The sequence below is a fragment of the Ruditapes philippinarum genome, unplaced genomic scaffold (genome assembly GCF_026571515.1).
Source record: "Ruditapes philippinarum isolate M1 unplaced genomic scaffold, ASM2657151v2 ctg784_1_1_1_1, whole genome shotgun sequence".
Taxonomy (NCBI): domain Eukaryota; kingdom Metazoa; phylum Mollusca; class Bivalvia; order Venerida; family Veneridae; genus Ruditapes; species Ruditapes philippinarum.
This window is the reverse complement of record NW_026862779.1, coordinates 346,672-362,929: the sequence shown is the minus strand read 5'-3', so window position 1 is coordinate 362,929 and position 16,258 is coordinate 346,672. Positions and strand designations below refer to the sequence as shown.

General features: G+C 31.1%; 1 protein-coding gene across 2 annotated transcripts in view; it reads left to right on the top strand.

Annotated features, from left to right (window-relative positions):
- The window catches only part of LOC132720174 (uncharacterized), a 37,094-nt gene extending 21,225 nt beyond the window's left edge, over nt 1-15,869 (top strand). The window contains exons 6-13 of one of the 2 annotated variants that reach the window (XM_060704216.1): nt 1,862-1,926; nt 2,503-3,697; nt 6,173-6,961; nt 7,482-7,729; nt 8,075-8,228; nt 8,946-9,061; nt 9,823-10,037; nt 11,487-15,869. In XM_060704216.1, coding sequence (XP_060560199.1) covers nt 1,862-1,926; nt 2,503-3,697; nt 6,173-6,961; nt 7,482-7,729; nt 8,075-8,228; nt 8,946-9,061; nt 9,823-10,037; nt 11,487-11,577 — 2,873 coding nt within the window. In that variant the 3' untranslated portion in view covers nt 11,578-15,869. The remainder of the gene's footprint in view (nt 1-1,861; nt 1,927-2,502; nt 3,698-6,172; nt 6,962-7,481; nt 7,730-8,074; nt 8,229-8,945; nt 9,062-9,822; nt 10,038-11,486) is intronic. The other variant, XM_060704217.1, reaches the window with a different exon arrangement.
- Nucleotides 15,870-16,258: the final 389 nt, after the last annotated feature.

Here is a 16,258-nt window from a genome sequence, read left to right as displayed (position 1 = left end):
CCAAACTTTCTCAGAAGCTTTGTCATCAAGTGCCCTGACACATATTGCCAGGGTTTTGCAATTGGTATATATTTGACCTAATTATGGCCCTTTGTTTTTTTCCTTATATAGAATATATAGTGAACAATTTCTTCTGTGCGCAACTCCTCCTACATTTCTCAACGGATTTTGACCAAACTTTCTTAGAAGCTTTGTTATCAAGTGCCTGGGACATATTGTCGGGGTTTTGTGATTGGATAATATTTGACCAAATTATGGCCCTTTGTATATTTTTTCCTTATACAGAATATATAGTGAACAATTTCTACAGTGCGCAACTTCTCCTACATTTCTCAATGGATTTTGACCAAACTTTCACAGAAACTTTGTCATCAAGTGCCCTGGCGCTCACTAAATTCCCATGTTTCTTCCAAGACATCATTCAAGTATTTTTTTAAAATTGTGAACATACTTTTCTTGATATCGCACAAAACACCACACGCCAATATTGTTGACAAAAGAAAATGACAAGAGACGCAAAAATGCAAAAATTAAGCAAAAATAAAGTACTGTTTACCTTTCTAAAATATTTGGGAAAAAAAGGCGAATAGACAACATTAAAATTTCTCAATCATTTTTGTTTGAGGAATATTAAAAGAGCCATAATTCCTCCTAAAAGTTCAATTAAAAACAAATGCCCCTTCATGACAAAGCTTCTGTGAAATATTTTGCTGAAAACCTGGTTGCATCGCATTGCGATGTTCCTTGTGATTAAGTTTCGAATACCAGCTTACTTTTGTCACTTCCTGTTAAGAGTTGCTTTTGAAACTTAACTAACAAAGTTCTTTGTGACCATTTCCATTATTCTACAACAATGCATTCGCCCTTCTTATTATCTCCCTGTGTATTTTCAAAGCAACACATTGAGGGCGCCATTTTGTTTGAAAAGTTTGATCAATAAAAAACAATTATTTTTTTTGTAGAATTTTGTTGCGAAAACTATCTAGAATGAAAGAAAAATGGTCTAACTAAGAAAATGGATCCGAACACCAATATCTTTAATTCAGTTGTTAATGCTGTACAGACGTCTAAAGTATTGTTTACGTGGAGTCACAATGTAGCGCCAAACAGCACATGAAAAAATAATCAAATCAAGAACGCTATTTCAATGTCGTAAATTAGTTAAATATAACATTTATTTCACTATTAATACTTTTTTATTGCAAAAAAAAATATTCAATGAAATAAAATAAACTAACAAAGTTTTATCAAGGTTTTCAAAATTTGTTATTCTCAAAATGTTTCTAAACACGGTAGATTTAACTAACGTTTATTTTTTCAAACCAATGGAACAGCCTTTAAAGAACATTTGGAAACTCTGAGGTGAAAACAAATTTAACCACCAAACATAGACTTTATAATCATAATTATATTGTTTCTTGACGTGTTAGAATGGAAATAGATATTAATTCTTCTTGCATTATTGAATAATAATGCACATTTTTCATTCAAATGTTTTGTAATTAATCACTCAGGCCTATCGGCCTTCATGATTATATTACTACCATTTGAACTCAACTCAACCCTGCGTTATTTTACAACAATGCTCTCAGAATTGATATCTATTTCGTAAATAAAATTTTTACTTACAAACTATGCCTGTTTTATCACTTTGATATAATATCTGTTTCATGCATAGTTTGTTATGCAAACAATTTGGGATGTTGATTTAAAACACAGAAGACTTCATTATAATCTTCACAACCATTTTGTAGACAGTAGAAATATGTCAGGATTTTTATCTCTGACAAGATAGTTCAACAAAATTTATTTCATTTTACTACATTACTGACTCGATGTGTCTTTCTATCTTTCATTGCAGATGCTAAAGAGCTATCAGAGTGTACAAGTCTAGTACCTTTTAAATTTTCTTCTGTAAAAGGAAAGGTAAACACATATTGAAGGCCCTTTGTTAAATCTTTTAGCTCATGATATAAAATTATAATGTTTATAGCTTAGATATTGTACATGAAGTATTGCTTTGCAGTAAGTTACGTAGTCTTTGAAGTTAAAAATCTGATGTGTCAGATTTTTCATGTGATCTGTTATGACAAATGTTGCACCAGGGGTATCCTTACCGGACCTGTGACAGTTCTAGTAGTTATTATTTTATCATATGTTATCAATATTAATTGGTAGTTGTCTTTTAAAACCTTAATATTCAGATGAGCCAACTATTTAGCAGGAATATTTTTGGGTAACTATTTAACAGGAACTCAGCAGAGCCCCATTACCATCGTAAAAGTTATCCTCAGCTTAATGTTCCAGTCTGTAACCGGATAGCCAGTATAAGATTTTGACATTCTTTTTTTGTGCCTCATACAAATTTCTATGAGAGGAAAAATTATCAAACTTGTTTTGTACTGGTCAAGGTATATAATGTATTACAATTCTGTCATAAAAAATAAAGTAGAAATGATTGTTTTAAGACTATATGAACATGTAACTTATTTGTTATTACAGGCTCTTAGTTCAGTTACTAAAACGATAGATAAAAAAACTGTTGAGAAAATGAAAAAAGATGGCAAGTATGACAAATTTAAACAGGAACTTGAAAATGCTGACATACAAATTAAAGGAGAATCACCATTTATGCTTGTTGCCCCATCAACTTTCCAGTGCTGTTATGTCTTGTCAATATTGGAAGAATTGACAGGGACTCCATCAGCGCCACATCTACCGGGTAGTATACAGGACAATGAGACGGTCACCTCTGAACATGATGGCTTTCACAAAATTGAAACGATCAAAGATGTGCAGGAAAACGTTTGGGACATTCTTTGTTGTTCAAATCAGTTAATACAAATAAAAGACAAATGCAAGGATATATCCTATGACAAAGATACATTTACTGTTATAATTGGACAGGAAGTATGCAAAGATGATTTTAAAAAGATAACTGCGATTGTAGGTAATTTACGTGCAAAGGAATGGGACGAGATACCACTTGAAGCACAGCATTGTAATAAATCTAAAGTAGACAGATGGTGTGATGAGGTTAAAGAGGTCATGTTGTATGAATGTTGCAAATATATTGATGGCAAGGTTTTAGTATATGCTAAGAACTATGATGATATAATGAAGATCAAACATCTCTTTGGTGTTAAGACCGGAAAGATCAAAACAACTGGAAAAGGGAAAAGAGGAGGAAAGGCAAGTTCTGATAAAGATGACAGACAAGTTGATACTCCTGGATCATCTGGAGCTGAAAGTAAAAGTCCAGATCGTAGAATTGATGGTAAAAACTTAAAGAAATACATCACAAAAGAGAACATATATGTTTATGTTTATGAAGCTAATATACTGAATCTTGATGTGGACTGTATTGTAAATGCTGCAAATGAAAGTCTGCAACATGGAGGAGGTGTTGCTGCAGTAATAGAAAAGGGTGCTGGCTACAAACTGAAAGAAGAAAGCAGAGATTTTGTCAGGAAGTATGGTAATTTGCCAGTCGGAAAAGCTTGTACAACTACAGCTGGGAATTTAAGCTTCGACTGTGTTATACATACAGTTGGTCCAAGATGGTCTGCCTATTCCCCACATTCAATGCAAGATGTCCAAGAGTGTCAACTGCACCTGTATCTGGCTGTATATAACAGTTTCCTAGAGGCAGAAAAAAGAGGTCTTAAGTCCATTGCATTGCCTGCAATAAGCTCAGGTAGGTAGATCTCTTCTTAAGATTGACAATATATATTTAAAATAGAGTAAAACCCCTCTATTAAAACTACCAACTGGTCTGAATCAAAAAGGTTAAATGTGAGTGGTATTATTATTATCAAAGCTTATTTATTTTGCAACAGAAGTTGAATTTTGATAATTTTTAGCTCCACTTTTTCGAAGAAAAATTTCAAGCTGTTGCTACAGTCAGGTTGTTGTTCCCATTGCTGTTACAGCCATAAAGTTTTTCTAAATGGGTTGTCTTCATACACAACATTCTTTTGAGCAAGACCTTCAAGATGACCATACTAAAGTTGACCTTGACTCACTAAGAAAAGTTTGGATGGGCCTGCTAGGTGGTGGCTCTTCCTTATGTACATTTTCATTCAATATGTATTATGTCCTTCAAAAATCTTATAACAAGAAGCAGTTACAGACTTCCAAATGCCAACCAGTAGAAAAGTTAAATAAAAAGAGAACACTCTGACATTTATATAACATATATCAAAGGAAAAGAACACAAAAAGTACAAAGCTGTTAAATGCCAGCTTTGCACCCATGCAGTTTGAAGCTAATATCTCTTTATCATTTTGAATTATAGCTTGACCAAAAAATAAAATATTTCAAATTAGGTGTGAAAAAAAGTGTGATGTGGAATGTCATTCTTGACATGTGCATGTTTCCTTACTGTGACAATTGATGTAGTTAGGCAAAATGTTTTATTATTTCTATAATCAAAACTAATATGTAATGTATATGTAATTTATATCATATTTTGGTTCTACGGACAGCTGTGATGGATAGACTAAAATTAGTTTTGGTCAGTTTCCTTCAGCTTCTCAAAAAACTTCAAATAGGTGTAATATCCTTTAATATGAATAGTAAAAACTTGTCTTAATAATTTCTATATAAAGGCATATTGAAGAGGCAAATTCATGCTAGTGAATAGAATTTTCTTACACTCAATGCATGAATGAAGAGAATCATAATTGGCAAAATAGTGTCGGTCTCTGTACTACTTTTTGAGTTATCTGCCCCAGATAATGTGTTTATATTAACTGTAAACTGAGATGAACCGAGATAAATGAGCTTTTATATAATAATGATTTTAATTTCTTTTTAAATTTGTGATTTTAAGATAGGAAACAATGTAGCTTTAAAGAGCTTTACAATACCCTAAATTTTCTGTGCATAAAAAAAAACTTTTTAAAATAAATATTTCATGCTCAATAAATCATTTTAAGGTGCACATACAGGCAAAGTTGAAATTAATTCTTTTGTAAACATTTCATTCTGCCTCTATGTCTATATGCAACTGTAGTTTTTAGCTCGACTATTCGTAGAATATGAGAGCTATTGCGTCTGCGTTGGTTAAAGTTTTTTGTAAAGTCAAATATATCAATTATTGCTTAAGATATTCAATTGAAACTTACAATACTTTTTTATAGTAACAATGTTCATCAGATTGACAAGTTGGATAACTCTGCCTGTAATATTTATAGAATTATGCCCCTTTTTAACATAAAATTTTGGTTAAAGTTTTTTTGTAAAGTCAAATATCTCAATTATTGCTTGAGATATTCAATTGAAATTTACAATACTTTTTTATAGTAACAATGTACATCAGTTTGCAAAGTTGCATAACTCTGCCTGCAATATTTGCAGAATAATTTGCCCCTTTGAAACTTAGAAATTTTGGTTAAAGGTTAAAGGTCTTCAAAGATATTTACTTGAAACTTTACACATGTACTTAGGGTCATAATTGAAGGTCACATCTCAAGATTCATTACTCTGTCATGTATTTTGACTTAGTTATGCTTCTTTTTGTACTAAAAAAATCTCCTTTTCTTGGTTAAGTTTAACATGCAAGTTTTGCATAATTCTCTGAAACTATTAAAGATACAAACTTGAAACTTCATATGTATATTTGTGGTCATAAATAATGATCACTGAGCAGCACTCATATCTGTGTCATGTATTGAGACTGATTTATCTCCCCCTTTTTACTTAATCTCTTTGTTAATGTTTACATGTAAGTTTTACATATCTCAATAACTATTAAAGATATTTATTTAAAACTTCACATATGCATTAAGGGTCATAATTGTAGGTCACTGATCAAGATACATAATTCTATCTTGCATTTAGGCTGACTTTTCTCCCCTTTTTCAACTTAGAAATTCATGATAAAGTTTTGCTTGTAAGCTGTTATCTCCATAACGTAACTGAAGGGTTTGTGCCTTTTTTTTTGGGACAATTTTATGCATTCTAATATGCATTTATAATAATAAAGCAGTGATTTACTTGATAAAACATCACAAGCCTTTGTACCTTTTCGGTCAATTTTATGTGTTCATAGGTAATTAGCATTATTATACTCTATAAAACACCCTTGTGACAACTTTTTCGAATAGTCGAGCCTGTCCTCCGACAGTTCTTGTTATAAAAAAAAAGATATTTATTTCAAATCTTTCAGCAATTTTTGGTGTTCCAGAAGAGATATGTGTACAGCAGTATGCAAAAGCTACATTTGATTACAGCAGAAAAACTTCTGATGAGCCAACTGCATTAAAAGAGATCCATTTTATTGACAAGAATTCAAATATAGTGAAGAAAATACAGGATGCCTTTTACTTAGTGTTTGTTAAAGGAGAAATGCCTGATTGTGATACCAGCAAGTTTGTCAAAAGCCGGAGACATGGCAAAGGACATTCCCCTGGAAGTTATACTGGAGCACAAGCCAGTTTTAGCAGCAGTGTACACAAGGATAGCTTTTATGCTCAAACCCAATTCGCTACAAGTGATGTTTTTGAAGTAACCCAGACAGAGCCATTATCATTTTTTGATGATGAATCAAGCGCATATGCATATCTCCTGCATGGAAAAGAAGAATATAAGCTGCTTTTAAGTCGAGGGGATCTGTTAAAAGTTAAAGCAAGTGCTGTTGTTATACCAGTTGATGATCGAGGAAATCGTGGAAATATTGCTGGTAGTCTGTTTTCAAGAATACCTGAAATATACCGTAAAGACTACACTTTTAAGCTGTCTTCAGAATGCCATCGTAAAAAAGAGTGTGATGTTTTCATTACACAGGGTTATGAGTGTGATTATCCATTTATTGTACATGCAATTTACCCAGCTAATGCTAAAAACAAACATATCAGCCAAAGAAAGCATGATGTTCAAAAGCTGTATAAGAATGTATTTAGTTTGTGTGACACAAAGACTGGAATTTGTGAAGTTGTTGCACCGTTACTTGGCCCAGGTAATTTAATAATATTCAATACTTTAAAATTAATACCAATGATAAATTCAGAGGGATGTCCAAAGCAGAGTGGTGAAGGTTCTTTGGATTCTCCAGTTAGCTTATGCAACATTGGTGGTTCTTCTCAGTAGACTGCCCATGCCTAAAATAATGTATAGAGAGGCAATTGAGGTCTTCCTCAACCAGTAAAGCTGGAAAGTAGCCATATGACTGTTAAAGTGTCATTGCCACTTAAAGTCAACCAATAAAGAAAGAATTTAAATCCTCAAACTTGATTTATCTATTGATTACATTCTATTTTATATTAGAAAAAATATAATGATTTTAAACATAGTACATCTATAATATGGCATTAATATTTGTTTGGTGTTAATAGTCTCAATAATCAAATGGCATAAAAATAGGCTTGAGTGATTTTAGAAAATTGTATGTTTGTCAATTCTTTTCCTATGTATAGAAATGAAAAATTGTCATATAATATTTATACATAGAAATTCATTTGTATGATATTATATTACAGATATTAGATCAGATAGTGATATACGGGCATGTGCAGAAATGTTTCTTCAGAGTTATCTAGATTACTATTCTAGACCTGTCACTAAGAAGTCTCTGCTTGTTCACCTTGTTTGCAGAGAAGACCTCGTATATGACTGTGTCAAAAGGGTTTTTGATGAATATGTCATGTCTAAAAAGGCGGAATTGAACAAGACCCAGGAATACATGGACATTTCACCAAGTACCCAACCAGTTGAGACACCAGATAATGTAAGTACATACAATTTCTAAATTATTTTACATACAATCATATAAGTATACATACATAATTATCATTTACTTAATTAAACACATATTAAGATGAACTGATACACTCTTATTTGAATTCAATTTGACAAAAATTCTTTACAAAATGACAAAGGAATGACTTTAATAAAAGACATTTTTCTTATAATCGTGATAATATTCTATTGATATAGTAGTATTGCAATTATGGAAGATTTGCAAAAGAATGTTCCTGTAAATAGCTTTGCTTGTCATTTACTTGTCATTTAAAATGTTTTAATCAGAATTCAAAGATTTTCCAAGTTGTTCATTCTGATTGGTGTATTTCAGCACGAGGAAGAGAATTGTGTTATATGTATGGATACAATTACTGATCCAGAAACGTTAAAATGTGGCCATACCTTCTGTAAAGATTGTATTCAAGCATACTTCCGAGTAAAAGAAGTATGCCCTACTTGTGGTCAAGTGTGTGGTGTTATAACAGGTAATTGTCAAATAAGAATTTTACTTTGAATATGATTTAATAAAATTTATTGAGTATATGATGGGTCATATAAGTTAGTAATCGAGTAGATATTGTCATTGAATTTGAATGCATTCTGGGTCTTTCATGTAGTTTGAGACTAAATTCAAGGTCTTTTCCAAAACTGAATAAAGTATGATTGAGTACTTGAAGTCTTTATTGGTAATGCTTGACATTCATCATATCTTTTTACAGTGATAAGAAACCCAAATTAAAACAAACAAATTTAGTTCAGGTACATACTTTGTTCAAGTAAATACATGTTCAGAAGTTGATTGACTTATTTATTATTTTGGGAATGCTTATTTTTAAAAAATCTTTGTTCAAATATTTTATTCACTCAAAAAGATAAGTATTAATGTGCATATATTTGATAAATATATTCTCCGTGATTAATGAATTGAACAATTTTGTCATCACTTTAAGTTTGCTTGCTAAAGATCAATGTGGTGGGACTTTAAAACATAAACAAGTAGTTTTGTTATTAAAGCAATTTGATAGCTTTAATCTCCTGAAAAAGTTTGAATTTTTCCTTTATAATAGAAGCAAGGTTTACATTATGAAATGAAGCCATTAATAAATATTATTCAATGTCCAAATAACAGTTTTGTTATCTCAGCATTAGTTGAATTATAAATGAAGCTAATCGGCAAATTAAAAGCATAATTTATTATAAAGGTGATCAACCAGCCGGAGAGATGAGATGTGCTGTAGACAGGTTTACTGATTGTAGTGGTTATAATGGACACGGAAGGATTGCGATAACTTACAATTTCCCAAGTGGTAGACAAGGGGTAAGTAAACTTGAGAATCCATGATGTATTTGACTAAAGGAATAAGCAGTTTCTGATAAAAGAGTTAAAGATGGCAACAGAAAAATTTGATGAACAGGGAAGGAGTATTTAAGAATTATTTATGTATGTTTACAAAAATAGGATGATTATTATTATCCAATGCTGATTGGTTTTGGAGGGAGATATTGTTTTGGCTTTGTCCATCAGTTCCTCCATCTGTTTGACTAAATTTTGTTTCCACAATATTTCTCAAACTGCAGACTGAATTGCATTGAACAATGGAAAAATTAATAAAAAAAAGTGCATATCATTTGTCTGTCCTGGTTGGCCCATTTAGTTATGGTCCTTGATATGAATATTCTTTTCTTCGCTTAAAATTATAAAGATGAATTTCCTTTTCTGTGCTTTTCCTGGGCATTTCTGTGCTATTTCAGGCAAAAACTGCTTGCAGGATTTAAACAAAACTTGTCGTGTTGGGGTCAAACCATTGAATAAAAAGTTAATGTTTTGCTTGAATTTTGCTGTTTTTTGCTATACTTTATCAAGTAATTAAACTGTGGGGGTTGGTCCACCCTATAAATTGTTTGGTGTTTTGTTGACTATGAAATTGTAAGATAAGGGGTTTTGTCCTACACTCAGAAGTCCTTCTCCATCAGTAGAAGTGAAAAGTCACCAAACAAAAAATATCCAAAAAAACACAATAAATTGATGAGTATCAAACTAACATTTGTTCTGTTTAGTTAATTATTTTATAATTTAAGCCTGAACATCCTAGTCCAGGAACCTTCTATAAAGGCATCACAAGAGTTGCTTACCTTCCAAATAATGATGAGGGTCGTAAAATACTAGCTATGTTGGAGGTTGCTTTCAAGAGGAAGTTGGTTTTTACAATAGGAAATTCAAGGACAACAGGACAGGAGGGTGTGATAACATGGAATGATATACACCACAAAACAAACCCAAGACCCCACCAACAGTAAGATATTTCATTATAATATACCAGTCCTTATGTTTACCTGCATGCATATAAGTGTCAGCAGGCTTTTTAATCAGCGTAAAAAGCCTTTTAAATTACAGTGGTATTAAAACACTTCATATGCATTATACATGTAACAAAATGATGCATTGAACTGAAAGTTTGCCATACAGATGTCTGCTTGTTATGATGTTCTTTAAATATTTTTTTTTATTTCTGTAACTGTCAGGTGTTCATTTTGGCCTGAAATAAGCCACAAGGGGTACTCAATGATTTCCTCCAGCACTAAAGCTGAACAGTCGCTATATGACATATACTGTGTAACATAAAACAACAACAAAAAACTGTAACTAGTTCCCTTATAACACATTGTCTCAAAACAATCTATCAAAATGACAAATTCAATATAAAATTTGTTCACAGCGCTTGAGATTCCAAACTATGAATAAACAATAAAAAATTCTGTAACTGTAGAACTACTTCCATACTTATACAGAAAAAGAATTGTTGATTATGATGTTATAGGTTCAATCTAAGAAAATACTTGTTTCAACTCCAATACTTGTTTCAACTCCATATACCATAGACTGTCTCATAAAGATCAAACTTGTATTGCATCATTTTTTCTTGGGTAATCTTTCTTTAAGGGTCCTTAAGTTAAAAGGTTAAAAAAGAAATCACAGTGCACTTTGTATACTCTGCGCCTTAAAGAAATTTTGGGAGCATATAGTTGACACCTCATTCTTTAGTGGTTCAATTTTCCACATTTCTTCATTAAGTGATTAATATCTTTCAAGACTTCCATGGTGCATGGTTCTCTGACTTTTGATGGAGTTGCATATCAAGTTTAAGGTCAAATTGGGTCAAGTTTAAGGTATCCAAAACTAAAAAAAGATTTTAACATTTTAGCTACTTATTAGGTCTTTGTTTATTGACTGATGTATTTCATGTTAAATAGATAGACAGACACCTTAAATGGTTCCCTAACTTGAAATAGAGTTTAGGGTCACTGAAGTTTGGTTTGATATAATAATACAATCTCATTCATTGACAAATGTCTTCATATTTCTGTTCCACTATGCTGCTGTGCGATGTACATGCTATGCAAATTTTCTTAAAAATAGATTAAAAAAAATGAGGTCATGACCTTTAGCAAGAGATATTTGCTTTGCAACTTGGATATTTATGAAATGATTTGAGCAGTTTAAAATTACATTATATACATGTACATGTATAATGATTCACACCACGTACAAAGTGACAATTTCAAATCAGAACTGTTTTTTATGCATTCAATAACATGTAATAGTAATTGATGGCCTGAAATGCATTGACACATGTACCGGTTTGGAATTATCCTTGTCTTTAGAATACTTAATACGAGCAGCATTCAACCTACTTAATTTATCTAGCAAACAGATGTATAATAAATTTGGATGTATTTTACAGGTTTGGTTATCCAGATCCTGGTTATTTGGAAAGAGTTAAAGATGAACTTGCTGTGAAAGGTGTAACAGAAAAGGATATCCAAAAACAATAGTTCACTGAGATAAGACTTTAATGAAGGTAGTGAAATCGTCAACTGCATAATATACACAGTCTTAATTACTTATGATATGATCCATAAGCATGATATTCATGTGAAAGATGTCTATATGTGTTTAATATATAATTATGTGAAATTGATTGTCCAAGTTTGACATGAAAAATTACAGTTGATTTATAATCAAATATAAGAAAATAAATAAAAACAATTATAATTTTATCAAAATGTTTTAAAAAGTAGATGGATTGATATATTACAATCTTTCCATTGTTTATATTTTTGTTACATTATTACATTTTATATATAGTATTTATACAGGTTAATTTTCAGTTGCAAGCTTGTTTTATATGTCATTTATATATGAAAGAAATCATGTACTCATTGTACAACTAAGCTCAAATTTAGATGATGTTTGGTACATAGATGTAATTATTTGAATTGTGTTTCACTAAAAGTTCTACATACTTTATTAAAAAAAAAGACCATTCAGTTAAAGCAACATGCTACAAGATAGATACAAGCTTTTATGAAAAAATATTTTGAATCGAGAAAAAAAAAAATATAATGTATAAATATACAAATGAGTTATATGTACAACGTAATGTGGTACTCAATACCACACTAAGAAAATGTAAAAATGATGTAAAAAAAAGCTCAGTCAACATTATTTATTTGTTTGAAATACATTGAAACAATTGGTTAACTTAGACAATTTTTTTGAAGATGGGTAGAACTTTTTAAAAAAAACTTGCAATTGTTCGAAATAACACATAAAGTACTTATCTGCTAGATAGTTTACCAAGAAGGCAAGTAATTTACAATAATCATTGCTTCAGAAGTTGTTACATTGTTTTCATCTGAAAATAAATACTTAATACTTATATATAAATGTATACACTGTATAGTTTGACTTTGATTAGTTAGTAAATCATTGGTGATTTATTTTTCTTTTAGAGCTTAGAGGCTATATCTTAACTTAAGTGTTAAAGTTTGCTGATATGTATTCTATCGTGTGTTGATATGTATTCTATTGTGTGTTGATATGTATTCTATTGTGTGTATCTTATTTTGTAGACTTCTTTCAAGTTACTGTGTTTTGATGTTATCATATCAATTGTAAGCTTAGAGGAATGGTTCTAGACTTATGTATAATAATTTACAGTATGTAAACGAAACCACTTTACCCTGTCCTCTGAGCCTATAAAATACAATGTGTATCCTGTCTTGCAATTACAAACGCATGTTTTTTTCCGACAACTGAACCTTTCTTGGGAGCCCATATATATTTAACTTAAAGTGACATTATGCTCATATTTTCATTGTCCAATTGAGCTGAATTGACTTTATATTTCAAAAGATTGACTGTTTAAATGATGTTTGACCAACAGATTATATTGGAAAATGTTTATAATAAAATTTAAAATCTGCCTAAAATATAAAAAGACTGCCCCACTCTTTTTATAAATTGAATGTTACAGGTAGATTCTAAATGACATTCACTAAAAAAGCGTTCAAGTCCGGTGGTTATTTATTGTTAATGCGAAGTAAATTATTAAATCAAAAGAAGTGATGACAAAATGAAAATTTATTTTGACTCTCACCTGTTCACTCACTATATATCTTTAGATGGGCATAATGTCACTTTAAAGGTTTCTTGCAATAACCGGAAGGAGTGTGCTTGGTATTTTGTGATATTTTCAGCATTTATTGTTTTGAATTTTGAGATAGTTCATATTGAATTTTGTAGACTTGGGTTTTGTTGATTGCAGTTCAGGTGCAAAGGTTATGAGTGTCTGGTTATATATGGCATTTTTTAAAATGAAAAAATTTACTATCACACTATAATAGCAAAAGCGAGAACATTTCCATTGTAATCTTGCAGATAAGAGAGAATGTATTTCCAGTTTACTGTTAAACAACCAGTAGTAAATATTACACCATTTGAATTATTGGGATCATACTTGAATGTTAACATATATTTCTTAAGATCACTCTGCATATTGCAATTTTTAAATAGCTTTTGCAGTTCCTTTGTGTAAGTACGATAATGTTGATTCTATATTTGAATATAGTATAGTCTTTGTAGTTTAGAGAAGTTTATTACTTTTATTTATGTTAATTTTGATTTATTGATTGATTGATTGATTGAAATTGGAAATTATATGTATATAGACGTAATAGATCCTTACAATTTTGTTTAAGTTGTGATTGATGGTAAAGAAATATATATATTACATACCTGTACATTTCAAACAAGCATTTTGGAAGTATTCTATTTATAATTCAAATAATTTTTTGCATCAGATATTTTACTTAAAACACTTTAAATGATAAGCAAATATGTGAAGTAAAAACTTACAATTATCTTATTAATACATTTTTCTTGTAGGTTGAAATAAATGAAAGTGAATACTTGGGAAGAAAGACAAAATTTAGATCATGATTGAAAACTTAAGATATAAGTTAACGATTATTTTCTTGGTAATTCCAATTGCCTGTCTTTTCATAATTGTTATCATTGTTTTAATATCGCACATGGCTTTGTTTTAAAGGGATTGTTTATGACATGGTTTTATTAGCATTTTGTTCTGATTAATAGTAAGATTTGTTATGATTACTTTTGTTATTGTATACCATTTTTAATGAGTTTCAAATGTTGTTTTTGTTTTTTCATGCAATATATGATTTGCTTCATGTTATATAATGTTAAAATATGTGATATGTTGAAGCATACCTGTATACCTAATTGATTTGTGGGCTAATGTGAAAGGAGTTATATGTTCACATCCGTGGCCAAGTGGTTAAGGTCGTTGACTTCAAACCACTTGCCCCTCACCGCTGTGGGTTTGAATCCCGACAGGGACTTTGGATTCTTTCATGTGAGGAAGCTATCCAGCTAGCTTACGGAACGTTGGTGGTTCTACTCAGGTGCCCGTTCGTGCCTGAAATAATGCACGGAAGGGCACCTGAGGTCTTCCTCCACCAGTAAAGCTGGAACGTCGCCGAATGACCTATACTGTGTTGGTGTGACGTAAAACCCAAAACAAACAAACAAACAAATAATTTATGTTCACATATTGAAAAATAGCAAATTAATGATGTTTGTTAGAATGGTGAAAATATCACAAGACATGATTGGTCCAGGCTTCAAGCTTTTAAAAGCGCATTTAATCTCCCCATATATAAAAACATTGACCAAACAAATTATATCTCTGTTTGATACAGTTATATTTTATTAGATAGTAGTTAAGGAAGGAACTTTGAATTGAGTTGTGTAAGGGAGATATGCAGCTAGTTTACAGATGACAAGTGATATAACTGACATGTCTGTTCATAGCTGATATAATGTACAAATGTCAATGTGTTTAAATATAGGGATAGGAATAAAGTCTTCTATGTAAATTAATGAGTTTTACTGTATATACCAAAGTATATAAAATTATAAATTGAAATGCATCTTGCATATATTTGTTTTGCTTATAACACTAGTTTTGTTTCATCTTTAAAGAAATATTGTTTGAAATAGAGAAGCTAGAGTGAATGAACCAATCTGACTTAAGTTAAGATCTACTTATTTCTTATTTGTAGACTGATTACTGCCATATATGCTTCACCTTCATTACGATTTGGATTTCCCCAGAAAGCTATTTTTAGCCATGCAATCAAACCTGTTTTTACAGATAGGCATTAATAGAAGAAGTATCAAAACACCTTTGTCCGTGGAAGAAAAAAAAATTGTTCATTTTTGTTAAAAAAAAATTGTAAACTTGAAATAATAAACTCAGTTTACCTGCAGGGTTTATGAGAAACATTGTGATTGTTCTCTCGAAATCGTGAAAACTATCAACTCATTATTGGTTATATAGCAGTTAAAATTAGAAAATGTATCGTGAAATCTCGTGGATGATTGCCTTCTGAAAAATCACAAGAAGGTTACAACCTATGGATGATCGTCAGATCCTTATGTTAAGCGTTATTTAGGAGCTGATTTTAATCAGATTGGTGTATGAATGTGCATTGTATAACAAATCTACAAGATAATTTACAGTGACAGGTTGAGGGGTGTTGGTTTTCTTTAGACATTTGCCTACGGTGATATTTGGTCACTGCTAATGGTAATTATTTGTTATATCTTACAGTATTTGAAAAATAAACATATACCATGTTCCATATAACTACTTGTCAATTCAATTTTATAAATTTTCATTGTAGCTCTTGAGTTTCATGTTATTTTGTACAGAAATATTTATATGAAAATATGTCACATTTTCTGTAAGCATGTCGGGGGGAAAGTAAAAGAGCTACATTAGAAAAATGAGTACCATTCAAAAAATATTTTCCTGGTGTCACGGTTCAGAACTGTTCACTTATTAGGGGAGAAGGTGTGTAAGCGGCCGCATAGCTCAGTCGGTAGAGCCACGGAACTGTATTCCGAGGGTCCCGGTCTCGAGTCCCGGTCAGGCTGCACATTTTTCTCACCCTGTGACACTGGTACTTCATGAATGTATATTGAAAGATATAACGAACCATTAGCAAATACCATTAGTGGCGATCCAAATGTTACAGTTAACATATCGCGAAGAAACATTTGTAAGCCATCAGCTTAATGATGTCTGTTTTGTCCTACTAATATTTTTAAGTTGAGTATAAAATTTCTAAAGCAAATTTAATGTTG